The sequence below is a fragment of the Lissotriton helveticus genome, chromosome 3_1 (genome assembly GCF_964261635.1).
Source record: "Lissotriton helveticus chromosome 3_1, aLisHel1.1, whole genome shotgun sequence".
NCBI lineage: Eukaryota > Metazoa > Chordata > Amphibia > Caudata > Salamandridae > Lissotriton > Lissotriton helveticus.
The window spans coordinates 542,007,540-542,023,985 of record NC_136061.1 but is presented as its reverse complement, the minus strand read 5'-3'; the positions used below and the strand labels follow the sequence as shown (position 1 = coordinate 542,023,985).

Genomic DNA, 16,446 nt, shown 5'->3' with positions numbered 1-16,446 from the left:
CCGGACTCCGTAGGCTCTGCAACACAAGTGGTGGTTTTGCTCATCTCCCGAGGCCTGCTCTACCCTCTTACCAAGTTTGAGGCCAGTAGTCCTTGCGGGGGTTGAAATAACCGATCCCCTGAGTTCTGCATCCCCTTTCCAGTTGCAAAGACTTGTTGATATCCTTGCAAGAAGATCTCCAGGCTCCAAGTAGCCCCAACCTCGAGCACCTTCAGTGACCAGAATCTTCGGCCATTATCGTGGCCTGCATCTTTTGGTGAGCTGCTTGAGGTCCTCTAGCGACTCCTGTGCCTTTGGCCCGTGGGTTCATTTGAGGGTCACCTTTGTTTTCCTTGGGCCCCTCTGATTGCTCGGGGCCAGCCATAATTCCCCTCTTTGTGGTGAAGCTCCTGGACTTTGCTGGTCCAACCGTGCACCTTCTTGACTTCCTGCTTGGGTTGCCTCTGCCAAGGCTTGTTGGTGCTCCTGCTGAACATCGACCCCTCAGCACTTGACATCCTTTGCGGGACAACTCGTATCCAGGTCCTGGTTGTCCTCAGCTTCGCCTGGTCCTCGCAGCTGCAGAGTCAAGGTCACCGGCATCTTTCTTGAAGCTCCCAACATCCGACGGCATCCAAGTCTTCTAGTCAGCCCCGATTGACATAGACACTGTCTCCTCTACTTTCAGGTACCCCTTTTCGAGAATCCACATTTGGATTCCTCCGGACACTTTTTCTTCTTCCAGCAGCTACACTTTCCTGAAGTCCTCCATTGGGTTCGACTGCAGTTTCTGACGCCAATTCACACCTTTGCTCCCGGCTTCCCTGGGATAGGTAACATGGGTACCACGGTATCCACGGGTGGGGTGGCTCTCCAAACTTCTGTCTTCCATGGAGTTTCTTTAAGGTCCCCAGCCAAGGTTTGATTTAATTTTTAGATTTATAGAGCGCAGTGATTGCCCGGAGGCGTCTTGGCGCTAGGGACTCAGACTTGTGTGAAGCTAGCATGTGAATTAGTATTAGAGGTTGGATTGAAATAGCCAGGTTTTTCCTGCCTTCCTGAATGTTTTCAGATCTGCGCTGTTTTTAATTGCTAATGGAAGTAGATTCCAGGATTTGGCAAATCTTAGCAGGAAACTCTTGCCTCCCCATCGTACTTGTTTGATCCTCGGAATTTGCAACAGTTTTTGTTGTGTAGATCTGAGGTTCCTAGACAGAGCGTAGTATTTTAAACGCACTGTCAAGTACGAGGGGCCTTTCCCCTGGAGTACTTTGAAGGTGATAAACAAAGCTTTAAATACTATTCTTTTCTTGACTGGTAGCCAGTGCAATGCATCCAGCTGCCGGGAAACTGACTCATATTTAGGTATATCCAAAATCAATCTAGCCGCTGCATTCTGAAGGTACCTAATCTTTAGAAATCCAACCGCGACTTGCAAATAGACTTGTACGGAGCATGCGGTCATGTTTACACACTGCACACGCTCTCCGTGGGGTCCCTATTTACTTACCTTGGATGGCTCTGTGGGTCCTCAGCAATTCTACGTCCTCTCGACACCGTCCTGACTCGAGTCTTGGTTCTTATACCACTTTTTTAGCATATGGTTTGTTCCCCCATGGGGCCCACTGTGTAGTAGTGCTATTTACTGTGATTTCTTTGCTAAAGTATTGTGTGCATTGTGTCTATCTCCTTGTAGGAGATACTGTAACGTACTAGAGAGTGTTATATAATTAATACATCTATATAAATAAAAACGAATGTATGTCTGTCTGTCTGTCTGTTTGTCCTTTATGCATTACTACACCAATCATCCGATCGCCATGAAACTTTGGGAAGTTGTTGAGTACACTCCCGCGAAGGTGTCTGGCATACATTTCTTTAAAAAATCGTCCCCCCCCAGGGCCCTCATAATCTTTCGAATACTGATTACGCACCAGACCGAAAAACAACAAATCGTGTATCCACAAGCACTCGATTAATTAAATAGAATTAAAACACCATTCATCCGATGGCCATGAAACTTTGGGAAGGTGTTGAGTACACTCCCGCGAAGGTTTCTGCCATAAAAATGTTTTAAATATCGGCCGCCCAGGGCCCTCATAATCTTTCAAATACTGATGTAGACACCAGACGGAAAAACAAAAAATCGTGTATCCACAAGCACTCGAATAAATAAATAGAATTAAAACGACACTTTGAAATGTTTTCCATATTAAAATGAATACGTTTCAATAAAAATGACACAATGTAAATTGAATGTTATCATGACGAGTTTCCTTGAATTTCCTTTCTTCGGAGATCGCAGCAACGCGCGACGGGTAAGCTAGTATTTTTATACATACTTTGTGTGGTTCCTTTTCATTTAATCTATACTATAAGATTGCATTCTGGTAAAACAAGCTGCTTTACACTCCTTTAAGACCCTGAAGGCTGCTCTCCACAGCTACCACTTGGATAGCTTTCTACGGTTGTCTTCGACCTCTTAAAGCACCATAAGGGTTGTCTGGACTGATGCAAGGTGCCCACTTACATTAGTGGACATCAGATACCAGGCCAGCTTCTGACAAGGCTGATAAATTTAATTTGAAGTATCTCAATGTCGCATGCAGCTGCTCCCAAATAAAAACGGTTTTAGGGCCCTTCTAGTCATAAATTTGTGACATCTCCCTTGATGTGTTTTATCTGAAGGACAAAAATGTATCCAAACCAGTCTAGAAAAATGTTGCAACCGTTATGAACCAGAACGGTGAATAATTTTCTGACTTTGTTGGTTTACATACAATTTCTACTACTTTTTGTATTGTAACTCCTTCCGAGGTATTTGAATAAAGGTTATCCCTACTTAAATGAAAAATATAAAAGCTTGACACAGATTCAGATATGTTAGTCATCTTTGTTTTCAAAACACAAAAAGTTATATAACAATCATTAACATTATTTTAACGTCATTAACATTAACCCTTTCAACTTTGGTGCACATTATTCTTTGCAGTCTAATGGCTTGCCAATTCTCTATATAGAATATCTCATCGCTCATTTGCTTTTCATTCACAGGGACTGAGGATATCTGTAGTCCTGCAAGTATGATGTGCTGTGAAATTTTTAAATATTGTGCCTAATGCATTGTTTACATTTTGGGTTGACGTACATAATCAGAAATCTGTTTTCTTTTTACTTGACATATATGCACTTCTTACATGCCAAGTTCTTATGTTTGAAATAACCAAAACTGTTGTACTTTCCGCAGATAATACGATTCCATGGACCTTCTCTTCCTGTGTACATCCTTTCAAGTATTCTTCTTGCATATGGTGGGCAGTTTAGTTTCCTCGCCTCTGCAGGTAAAGCTATATTCCTCCATATATTTGCACAGTTGGAAAGAAAAAAATACTTTAGAAGGTAGAAAGGCTGTGTTGCCCTTAAAATAATGTAGCGCAGCTTCTAGAATTAATCTTGGGTCACATAGGTGTCACTTGTTTGCTACCACTGTTGCGATCCCAAAGGTGAAGTTCCCACAGGACAGCTTCCCCTTAGGGAATTGTGCTAGGATTGGGGGGGGCGGGCTGTGGGGCAATGCTTAATTTGTACATACTTGAGTGTCTACTGCAGCTTGCACTATCAATTGCTCTGTCAGAGCTGCTAATGACAGTATATATATGTGTGTATGTATATATATATATGTCCTTGCCTCAGGGCGAACTTTGGATTTTTTGTAAATGCGGCACGCCTGGCCGCAGAGGACACGCCACTATGAGAGACATGGGGCCAGAGACTCGGCAAGCGCTGGGTTTCGTTGATGGCGCAGCAGCGAAGGAGAATAAAAGACCGGCTTTTCCAGTTCGAAGCTCACTGGAGCAACACTGAGCATTTATTTTCATTGCCGATTTTGCTGGACCCACTTGGGTGAGATAAAACGATTTCACTACAAGTACCAGCATGCCACAGATATTACTTACCTGAGAGCCCACCTGGGATCAATTGACAGTTACGTGCATGCAGTTAATGGTGCTTGAGAGTTGTTTTTCCAGCATTCAGCGATGTTTTCCTCTGATGAAGGAGCTGCCAAAAGCTCTGAAACGCGTTAGGATGCAAATTTCTTTTGAACTGAGACAGGCTGGTTTTCCGAATAAAGAATGGTGTTGAAACCAGCCTGCTGTCGGAGTGTCCTTGCCTCAGGGCGAACTTTTTAAAAAAATTTTTAATATATATATATCTATATCTATATATATATAGATATAGATATATATCTATATATATACAGGAACTCGAATGAATTTTTGTCCACCATGCTATCGGACTTCAATGTTTGGTATTGTTGGTTATTGGTATCAACGGTGCTATTGACTGTATCTAATTATTTTATTTCTTGTTAGATATTGTGAAATATGTTTTGAACTTCATTATGAAGATTTAAACCTATGTGCTGTTAAATGCCAAAGCACAACGTTGAGTATGTTGCGCCCAGTACTTTCTCTATGTTTAACAATTCTGGCTATGGTTACAACCAATCATGTATCAGGTTTTTGCACACTTGCACTTTAAAAAGAAACGGCTGCTTCATTAGCGTCATGTGACCAAGGCCTCTGGGTAGGCCGAAACGTTATGCTGGTGGCGAAATGTAAGAATAAATAAATTATTCACCTCAAGCTTGGGTCGGCTCTCGTCTCTTGTCTCCGGTGGAATCCTTCTCGAGGGAGAACTACTGGAGGTGCTGGTTCGAGTTTTTTGCAGTATATATATATATATATATATATATATATATGCACACGGTTGCAGGCACTCATTAGAAGGAGACCTCAAGGCAAACATTAGTTCAGGGGTTTAATGGCAGTACAGCAAGCATACCGAAGTTCAGAAACACCCCTCTCCTTTCAAAACGCCGGACGCGTTTCGGGGCATTTCCCTTCATCTGCGGCGTGTAAAGAACAGCTGATTGCACGTCATGGAACTGCGCACCTTATATAAAAGCCTGCCCACCGGCGTGGCTGAACGCTGAGCATCCTGGGTGTCGTAGTGCGCCTTGAATGTGCAACCAGCGCTGTAAGTTCAAATAAAATCCCAAGTGGGTTGAGGGACATGTTCTCTGACTCGATGTGCCCCGCCTGAATCGCCAACCTGGTGAGCTGGCGTCGTCCTGCATCCAACACCAGCTTACTGTCCTTCCCTGTTGCTCCCCAGAAACCGGCTGGCCCTAGGACAGGATCCGCTGCATGTGCGGCGAGCCTCACTTCACGACCGAAGCTGGCCGTTTAACAATGCACACGGTTGCAGGCACTCATTAGAAGGAGACCTCAAGGCAAACATTAGTTCAGGGGTTTAATGGCAGTACAGCAAGCATACCGAAGTTCAGAAACACCCCTCTCCTTTCAAAACGCCGGACGCGTTTCGGGACATTTCCCTTCATCTGCGGCGTGTAAAGAACAGCTGATTGCACGTCGTGGAACTGCGCACCTTATATAAAAGCCTGCCCACCGGTGTGGCTGAACGCTGAGCATCCTGGGTGTCGTAGTGCGCCTTGAATGTGCAACCAGCGCTGTAAGTTCAAATAAAATCCCAAGTGGGTTGAGGGACATGTTCTCTGACTCGATGTGCCCCGCCTGAATCGCCAACCTGGTGAGCTGGCGTCGTCCTGCATCCAACACCAGCTTACTGTCCTTCTCTGTTGCTCCCCAGAAACCGGCTGGCCCTAGGACAGGATCCGCTGCATGTGCGGCGAGCCTCACTTCACGACCGAAGCTGGCCGTTTAACAATGCACACGGTTGCAGGCACTCATTAGAAGGAGACCTCAAGGCAAACATTGTACTGCCATTAAACCCCTGAACTAATGTTTGCTGGTGTTGGATGCAGGACGACGCCAGCTCACCAGGTTGGCGATTCAGGCGGGGCACATCGAGTCAGAGAACATATCCCTCAACCCACTTGGGATTTTATTTGAACTTACAGCGCTGGTTGCACATTCAAGGCGCACTATGACACCCAGGATGCTCAGCGTTCAGCCACGCCGGTGGGCAGGCTTTTATATAAGGTGCGCAGTTCCACGACGTGCAATCAGCTGTTCTTTACACGCCGCAGATGAAGGGAAATGTCCCGAAACGCGTCCGGCGTTTTGAAAGGAGAGGGGTGTTTCTGAACTTCGGTATGCTTGCTGTACTGCCATTAGACCCCTGAACTAATGTTTGCCTTGAGGTCTCCTTCAAATGAGTGCCTGCAACCGTGTGCATATATATATATATATATATATATATGTGTGTATGTATATATATGTGTATGTATATTCACTGAAAAAACCATAGGTTTCAGGCCTTATATAGTTAGGAATTCGCATTTCAAAAACCTTTGAAATTCACTCAAAAAACTATACGTTTTAGGGGTGTTATAGTTTTCTGGACATTTCACTCATACAAAACTATTGAAATTGCTCCTATATAGTTAGTTGTACTAACTATATTTCGCGCACCCGCAATCCACTGCTGATGATGTCACATATTACATCATTCATGACATGGTCAGTGACATCACTGATGACATCACTGATGACATCATCCAGTGAAAGTCGTTTCCTGTATTTTTGATAGTGTTCTATTGTTCATTGACAGCATGTATGAGTGAATCTACATGTAAGTGATTAGATGTGTGTATACATCTAGTAATCACTGAGTGGGTTTTTAGATACTTGTATTGCTGTGTCAATGGATTCAAATATGATACTCTGTATTTTACAAAGAGTGATGAAAGATTTTACTAGAGAAGGAAAAGTTGTATGTGATTGTCACATATATGATGTCATCAGTGATGTCATCAGTGATGTCATTTGAGATGTCATCAGTGATGTCACTGAACATGTCATGAATGATGTAATATGTGACATCATCAGCATTGGATTGCGGGTGCGCGAAATATAGTTAGTATAACTTACTATATAGGAGCAATTTCAATGGTTTTGTATGAGTGAAATGTCCAGAAAACAATAACACCCCTAAAACTTATTCAGGCACATGCATCAAGGGTTTTTGCATTCGCAAACGGTGCGAATCGCAAAATTCGTCCGTTTGCGAATGCAAATCCCTTTTTTGGGATGCATTAAGGTTTTTGCTATTTTCGCAATTTAAGAAATCGCAATTTATTTGCGATTTCTGAAATTGCGATTGCATTTAAGAAATCGCAATTTTGCGATTTCTTAAATGCAATGCATGATTTTTTTTAAATTGCGAAATCGCAAATAGGAAGTGGTAAATTACCATGAAGTTAACCTTCATGGTAATTTGCGAAAACTTTCAAAAGTGCACAGAAGTGCATTTTTGAAAGTTTCATTTTACACACACACATGCCCTTGGGGCATGTGTGTGTGAAAAATGTACTTAAAGGTACATTTCAGGGGTGCAGGGGGGGTCCTTTGGACCCTCCCCTGCACCCTTGAAATTGCATTCTCATTTTGCGATTCCTTAATTGCGAATCGCAAAATGAGAATGCCTTCACATTCATTCCTATGGGCCTCTAGGCCCATAGGAATCAATGGAAAGGGATTCCTTAATTGCGATTCGCAAATTGTGAATCGCAATTAAGGAAAATGAACAAATCGCAAAAAAAATTGCGATTTCTTGATGCATTTCCGTTTGCGAATCCTTAATTGCGATTCCTTAATTTTCGCAATTAAGGATTCGCAAACGGGAAGATTGATGCATGTGGCCGATATTTTTTTGAGTAAACTTCAAAGGTTTTTTAAATGCTAATTCCTAACTATACAAGGTCTGAAACCTATGGTTTTGTCAGTGAATTTGCAAGGTTTTTTAAATGCTAATTCCTAACTATATAAGGCCTGAAACCTTTGGTTTTTTCAGTGAATTTGCAAGGTTTTTTAAATACTAATTCAATTAGCGGATAACGTTTAAATATGTTAATATCCTTGTGGGACCACCTGAGCAGCCCTAGGGGGTCATGGTGTTTCTACCCTGCCCCCTTTTTGTGTTCTACACGTTTGTTTTTCTGCTTTCTTGTGCCTCGGTCTACCGAGCACAAGATGGATGCCAACACTTCCTGGTTAGAAGTGTTGACAGCCAATGAGCATGCAGCTTTCTCGGGAAGGCATGCTGATTGGCTGCCACTGTCTGTCAACACTAGCACAAGATGGATGCCAATACTTCCTGGTTAGAAGTGTTGACAGCAAATGAGCATGCAGCTTTCTCTGGAAGGCATGCTGATTGGCTGCCACTGTCTGTCAACACTCCAAACCAGGAAGTGTTGGCAGCCATCTTGTGCCTCGGTAGAACCAAGGCACAAGAAAGCAGTGAAACAAAGGTGGAAAACTCGCAAAGGGGGCAGGGTAGAAGCACCCTGACCCCCTAGGCCTGCTCAGGGGGTCCCACAAGCGTACCCCGCGACTTTTTAAAAAAAATCTTTTTTTTTTTTTTTGCCTTGGGGGTCCTTGTGGGACTCCCTGAGCAGGCCTAGGGGGTCAGGGTGCTTCTACCCTGACCCCTTTTTGAGTTCTACAAGTTTGTTTTTCTGCTTTCCTGTGCCTCAGTCTACCAAGGCACAAGCTGGCTGCCCACAATTTCTGTTTTGGAGTGTTGACAGACAGTGGCAGCCAATCAGCATGCAGCTCGTGCACGGAGAAATCCGCGTACGTACCCGTACGTACGCGTACGGGTGCGCGTACGGATGCGCGTACGGTGCGCGCATATAGATATATATGTGTTTTGAAATTCAATTTTCTCCACAACTACTGGAGGGATTTACATCATTTAAACAAAAGGCACTACTGCGTACCAGCCCCTACCATTTTACCAAGTTTGGTGTAATTCCGTTCAGCGGTTCGGGCTGTAGCCGCGTCTAATCCTCCTATGGAAAATAACATGGGGAAAACACGTTTTGGGACCCCCCTTTTTTCACGCCCCCCGCTTCACGAATCTACCCAAAACTTTCAGGGAAGGAGCGGAGCGTAACGGGCCATCTTCTTTGAGAAATTCACATAGTTTCATCAACCGGCGCCAAAGTTATTCCCAATAGAATGTTGCGGATTTCCTATGGAAACTAGGTCCTAACTATATATACCTACTGGCGACCGCCAGTAGGTAATATATGTGTATGTATGTATATATGTATGTATGTATGTGTGTGTATATATATATATATATATATATATGTATATATATATATATATATATATATGTATATATATATATATATATATATTTTCTCAGGAAGGAACGAGCCCAGCCGAGCTCCTGTCCGTAGCCCAGCAGCTCAAGTACACCACAGCAGAAACGGAATCCAGACGTGCTTTTTTCAGGATTAAGGTATTTTTATTCTTTTACAAAACCAATAGTGCAAACAAACAAAGAGGACGGTCAACGCGTTTCGGCGGATGCCTTCAACAATATGTATGTATATATGTATATATATATGTATATATATGTGTATATATATATATATATATATATATATGTATATACATATGTATATATATATATATATATATGTATATATATATATATATATATATATATATATATATATATAAACTATCTGTAAATTAGATAATCAGCACAATCATGTGGCAGACTGCCGGTGTTCACAATTAAGCGCTGGTGCTGAGCTCTGCAAACCACCAGTTAAAATAAGCACTGGGGTGTGTGCAGTGGACGTTGTTTAAAGCATCACAGATTTCTTTAAAGGACAGAGACTTGGTTTTTAAATTATTATTTTTGTAAGTAGTCCCATTGGGGAAAGCAGATGCAGGGATGGTGTCCTTCAGCCTGCTTTGTCGGCTCCGAGCTTCCTTTTCCGGGAGCCGGAGCGACCCCCTCCCAACTTCCTACGTTCTACGAAGCCCTCCACTCCATCTTTGGGCAACCCGACTCTGCCGGCATGCCGTAGGGCCCCGCGGACTCGGCTGGGGGTTCTAGGCCTTTGCTGCAGACGGTTCAGGCCCCGGCGCCAAAGTACCCCCAAGGATCCAGTTCTGGATCCGTATTGGTGCCGGTTGACCTGACGACACCTCCTCCGGCATCTAATCCATTGACGACACCGCCACCACCTCCGACTCCGGTTGCATCCCCAGCCGGCGTCGACCTCGGCTCCCCCCTCAACTTAGATACGGAGCCGGACTGGAGTCGACCAACTCCGGTACCGGCTCTGACCTGAAATTGTGTGCCAATTTTCTATCCTGGCGTTCCCTATCGCCTTGAGTAGGAGCCAGGCGAGGGTGAGAGGGACAGGGAGGGGTCTGTTGACCTTCTTGCAGACCAGCTTGATGAACCGGACTGGAGAGAGGAGTTGGGTGATGCCAGTAGTCTGGAAACCTCCCCAGACCTTTGGTATGCTTTCTACCCCTACCGAGGGTGCCTCCTACGCTGTGGTGTTGCATAGGGCGGCTTAGGCCTTGGGCCTTGAGCTTCCTACAGTGGCAGTAAGGACTAACCTCCTGACTAAGATGCTTTAACCAGCAGTAGCCTCTTCGGAGCCCCTTCTGCCATTCAACAAGGCCCTCACGAACATCCTTCTGGGCACCTGGTCCAAGCACAGGGACTCTTGTGAATAGGATGATTGTCCGGCACCACCGCCTGGCTCCAGGCAACCCCATTTACCTCTCCCAACACCCTGCCCCTGAGAACTTGGTAGTCCAAGCCTTTACTTCCAAAGGCTCGTTCCCTACTGCTCCCCCAGATAGGGAATCCAAGAAGCTGGACCACCTTGGGAAGAAGATGTTTTCTTCCACCAGCTTAGGATTGCGGTTGGTGAACACTGCATGTATCTTAGGCCATTACACCCACAACGTATGTGATACAGTTAAGCAGGTGCTGCTACAGTGCCCGGAGGAGGCCCGGACCGTAATCTCCCTTGCGGTTGCCGAAAGGAGAGATACAACAAAGTTAGCTGTTCACTGTGGGCTGGACACCGTTGACTTGCTAGGCAGGACTATTTCAACGTCGGTAGCCCTGAGACGCTACTCCTGGCTGATGTCCACTGGCTTTTCGGGCGATGTCCAATCAACACTTTTAGGGCCAGATGTAGGTAATTCATATTTACCACCTCTTAAATACCGAATTTTACCGATTCGGTATTTAAGAAGTGGTAAATATGAAGGGGGGAGATGTAGGTATTTCCAGATGTGGAAATACCGAATCGTTAAGATTCGGTATTTACCGAATCTGGAAATACCGAATCGGTATTTCCTATTGATTCCTATGGGCTGTGAAGCCCATAGGAATCAATGGGCAATACCGATTCTGTAATTACAGAATCGGTAAATACCGATTTTAGCAAGGGTGCAGGGGGTGTCACTTTGACACCCTCTGGCACCCCTGTTTTAGGCTAAGGGCATGTATGTGTGCCACATGGCACAGGTGTACATGCACAGATGTGCATGTACACCTGCATCGGTATTTTACCATGCAATTGTATTGCATGGTAAAATACCGATTTTCAAAGCCCTGTGTCAATGTGCAACTTGGCACCTACATACCGAAAATGCATTTTCGGTAATTTTACCGACCGGTATATTTACCGATTCGGTAAAATTACCGAAAATGCCAGTTTTTTTCCCCTACATCTCAAAATCCAATTACCGGTCGGTAACGGCCGAATTCGGCCGTTACCGACCGGTAATTGGCCACCTACATCTGGCCCTTAGACATGCCCTTTGACGGCTGTCGCTTGTTTGGCGACAAGGTAGACAACACGCTTGAGCGCTTCAAGGATTTTAGGGCTACAGCCAGATCCTTGGGCCTCGCAACTACATCTCGCCCCTTGTAGTCTGCCTTTCACCCCTTTCGTGGCTATTGAAGGGGTGCCCCCCCCCCCACATTTGTCTCAGAGCAACAGTCCGGCGCAAATTGCCCAGCCTCTGCGTGGCCGGGGACGTGGGACTCAGCGCCGTGGGTCTGGGGTCCAGTGGGTGGGCCAGTCCACCTGTGCCCCCTCTGCAGCAGCCCTAGACTGTTGTTTCAGGGCCACCAATTGCCAGTGTGGGGAGGATCCACCATCACCTCCCCCACGGGCACACCATCACTTCGGATAGGTGGGGTTTGCATATAGTCCGAAGGGGGTTCTACCTCCCCTTTGAGACTACCTCCCACCCCATCCATGCCGCCACAATTCCATCGCATGTCATAGGATCACTTGGCCCTTCTCTGTCAGGAAATTACAGCTATTTTGCCATGGAGCTATCGAGCGAGTTCCTGCGCCCCAGAAGTAGGTCGTGGTTGTTATTCCCACTACTTTCTGGTGCCCAAGAAGGGCAAAGGCCTGCGTCCTATCTTGGATCTCAGGAATGTCAACCACTTCCTCCGGAAGAAGAAGTTCAAAATGTTGACATTGGCTCAGGTTCTGTCTGCCCTCGTACCTGGAGACTGGATGGTAGCGTTGGACTTGCAGGACTTCACATCCTCATCCTGCCTGCCCACCCACATTACCTATGGTTCACGGTAGACCACGAGCATTTTCAGTTTACCGTGCTCCCCTTTGGCCTTACCAGCGCCCCTCTGGTGTTCATGAAAGTGATGGTGGTGGTCGCAGCTTATCTGCACAGATCAGGGGTTCCAGTCTTCCCCTTTCTGATGGATACATCTGCCAGTGGATTCCTCACCTTGTGAATATCCCCCTGCATCAGCATCATTCGGAAAATTCTTTGCAGCCCGCCGGCGTGGACGACTTCACAGGAACGCACGACATCGCACGCAGCTCCGCTGACGTCACCGACTCCATAATATGCCTACGCCGGCTTGATGACATCAGTTCCCTTTTTTCCGCGTCATCGACGCTAACGTTTTCGGGGAACCTCTGTAGCTGGTGGTAACTTTGTTACTGTTGTTTTTGGGAAACATCCTAAACCACGATGATTTAACCACGACTCACCTGAACAACGAGGAGAGAATAACGAACACTGATGAACAATGTCGGCCGGAACAACGAACGGCTGAACAACGAAGTATAACGTGTCCTGTATAACGTCACTCCTCATAATTAAGGGAAGATTAGGGGGGGTGTGGGGGGGTCTCCCCCCCAAAAAAGGTGGGTCTCCCCCCCCAAAAAAGGATAAATTAAAAATAAATAAATAATGGTATGTGTTGTCAAAGCATAAAAAGATAGAACATTTAGAAAAAAAAATTAAAAATTGGTTCACACAAGAAGTATTGCAAGTAGAATAGTGCCATCTAATGGCCAAACACGAGATGTTTAATTTCGGGGTTTAGGAAGTCGTGCTTAAAAAGGTAGTGGTTAAAAATATATCGTGGTTAGGCTTTCGTGGTTAAGGCAATCGTGGTTTAGGCAGTAGTTGTTTAGACATACAACCGTTGTTTTTCTCTCTTTGGCTTCTTGCTTCTTGTTTCTTTGTTTTTCGCTGAGGATGTCGTCTAAGAAGACCGGGTTCAAGCCTTGTGGGGAGTGCGGCAAGATGATGTCGATTACGGACCCACATGAAGATTGTATCTGGTGCCTGAGTGCGGACCACGATGTCAAAGGCTGTTCTTCGTGTAAGAAGATGAACCCGAAGGCTCTTCGAGAGAGGGAAGCGAAACTTCTGGTGGCGAAGTTGAAAGGTAGAAAAGAGAAGAAGACTACGAGATCGCGTTCGAGTAGTGCAAGGTCGAGGTCCCGCACGGCGTCGCCTTCGAAGTCGTCTTCTGGTCATGCTTCGAGGTCAGCGAAGAAAAAGCATAAGAAGCGAAGGCATGGATCTCGTCATCACTCTGGTAAGGACTCAGAGTCGAGGCCGAAGTCGCCTAAGAGGAGGCATAGAAAAGATGAGGTGTCTCCTTCGCTTGGTGTTCCAGAAGGTGAGGCTTCGCCCTTGGAGTCGCCGGTGCATTCTCCGGCTCCGGAGTTGGTTCCCTCTATGGCGCCGTCCCCAGCTCGAGAGGAAGAAGAGTCTCCTTTACAAGAGGGCTCGGTGACTCCAGTCAATCCGCCTGTGGAAGAGGAGGCGAATCCGGAACCTCCGAGAGGGCATCCTATGGGTTCTTACCCGCCCTTCCCAGCTCCAGGTCAAGACCCTACTTCGTTTTTAAACGTGATGTATGGAGTCTACTTGAGAGCTTTGTACCCCTCTGGTGCACCTTCGGGTCCTTTGGCATATAGTTTAGGAGTTCCCCACGCCTATGCTCCATCTCCTTTTATGCCATTTATGCCAGCGCAGGCTTCGCCTTGGCATTTCTCGGCGATGCCGATTCCATCGACATCGGCTCCGACTCGACCTCGTGAGCAGCAGTTTGGGTTTCCGGATCCGATCTCAACGCCGGCTCCGGCTCCGTCGGAGTCGGTCACGGATCCGACGGCGCGGCTCGTGAAGGAAAGATCGAGGCGGGAAGCTCAACGTCTTATAGAGGAGCAGAGATATAGAGAGGCTGAGGCTGAGATGAAAGAAGGTGAGCTTCAGGACGACTACTTTGATGATTTGAGGGAAGCTAGTGGCTTAGAGCTTTCCCCTGAATGGGAGCTGTCCCCTGTTTCTGATGCCCCTTCAAAGGACGTTGCACCATACCATGTGGTCATTAAAAAGGCTGCGGCTCTTTTAAATTTGACTTTGCCTACAGCTAAATTCAAGGCTAATATATTGACTGAGGTCCTTCATTCCCCATCTTCGGTTGTAGAACCATTGCTTCCTTTTAATGAGGCTTTGACTGAGCCTATATTGGAGGTTTGGAACAGGCCTCTTACAGCTCCTGCAGTGGCTAAGGGTGTTGCAAGGAGGTATAGGGTAGCTCCTGGTGATCCTGAGTTTCTACCCTCACATCCTTTGCCTGAAAGTCTGGTTATACAGGCAGCCTGTTCGAAGAAATCTGTTGGTGCTTTCCCTCAAGTGCCTGGGGATAAGGAGTTCAGGAAACAGGATCAGACTGCGAAGAAGATTTTCTCTTCTGCGAGAATGGCTCTAAAATCGACCAATGCCACATGTTTCATGGGGAGATATATACATGCTCTGATGGACTCTGTATGGCAGTTGGCTCCAAAGATTCCTGAAGACAGCAGGAAGGATTTTGATGAGGTGTTGGCTGATACACAGGCGGCTGCACGTCAAGTAATTCAAAGTGGACTTGATACTGCTGATTCAGTTGCTCGCATTATGGGAACTTCTGTTGCCTCTAGAAGGGCTGCTTGGCTGAAGTCATCTGACTTTTCTGTGGACGTTCAGGCAGCCTTGTTGGATTTGCCATTTGATGGTACTGGATTATTTGGAACAAAAGCTGATGCAGCTTTAGAAAGATTTAAGGACAGTAGGGCTACTGCCAAATCTTTGGGGCTGCAGTCCAGAGGCTCTGCGACTAAGAGGTTTAGAGGTTTTTTGGCGTGCGTCCTTTCGACCCTACCGTCATGTTCAACAGCAGTAGCAACAGCAAAATCCACTATATAAATCCTACAGAGGCAGACAAAGCGCTCGTCCTCGAGGATGTCAAGCTTCCTCCTCCTCTTCCTCCTCCACTTCCCAACCCCCTCCGTCATCAACAAAGCATCCCTAGATCTGCCATTCCGGATCATGTGGGTCCTGTAGGGGGTCGGCTTACCCATTTTCTACGGGATTGGGAATCAGTTACATCAGATCTTTGGGTCCTTAATCTTGTAGAGAATGGGTATGCTCTTCCCTTTCGGGAATTTCTTCCGGATTACCCTCTTTGCCAAGGTTTTTGCTCGGAGGACGACCTACTTCTCCTGCAGGAGGAGGTCCTGTCACTGTTACGAAAGGGTGCGATAGAGGTGGTGCCGAAGCAGGAAAAGGGTCAGGGATGCTACTTCCGGTATTTCCTGATCCCCAAGAAGGATGGCAGACTTCGTCCAATCCTGGATCTCAGGATCTTGAACCTTTACCTGAAGCATGAGAAGTTCAAGATGCTCACCCTTGCGCAGGTTCTTCAAGCACTGCTGGAAGAGGACTGGATGGTGTCGATCGACTTGCAGGATGCATATTTTCACATCCCAATCCTGAAGTCGCACAGGAAGTATCTCCGTTTTACGGTGGGATCACAGCATTACCAGTTTGTGGTCCTTCCGTTTGGTCTTACTACTGCGCCTCGAGTCTTCACCAAGGTGATGGCTGTTGTGGCAGCACATCTCAGAAGATCAGGGATTCCAGTATTCCCTTATCTAGGTGATTGGCTGATCAAGGCAGAATCTCCAGAGAAAGTGCTCCATCATCTGCAAGACACAACTCGGTTGTTGTACAGGTTGGGTTTTTCGATAAATGTACCCAAATCTCACCTGGTGCCCTCCCAGCGCAACCTGTTCATTGGTGCAGTACTGGATACAACTGTATGTCGGGCATTCCCTCCTCCACAACGGATTCGCGACATACAGGAAATGATTCCTTTGTTTCACAATGGAGCGGTCGTTCCAGTCTTGAAGGTCCTTCGCCTGCTCGGTCTGATGGCTTCCTGCATTCTGTTGGTCAACCATGCACGCTGGCACATGAGGGCACTCCAGTGGTGTCTCCGCAGGCAGTGGTATCAACACAACGGAGATCTCAGGGAGTC

The 16,446-nt window shown here is 46.2% G+C and overlaps 1 protein-coding gene across 1 annotated transcript in view; it reads left to right on the top strand.

The window, feature by feature from the left end:
* Positions 1-16,446, top strand: part of PGAP1 (post-GPI attachment to proteins inositol deacylase 1) — an 896,430-nt gene that overhangs the window by 661,770 nt on the left and 218,214 nt on the right. Inside the window, exon 20 of the mRNA XM_078680427.1 lies at positions 3,227-3,320. Coding sequence (XP_078536553.1) covers positions 3,227-3,320 — 94 coding nt within the window. The remainder of the gene's footprint in view (positions 1-3,226; positions 3,321-16,446) is intronic.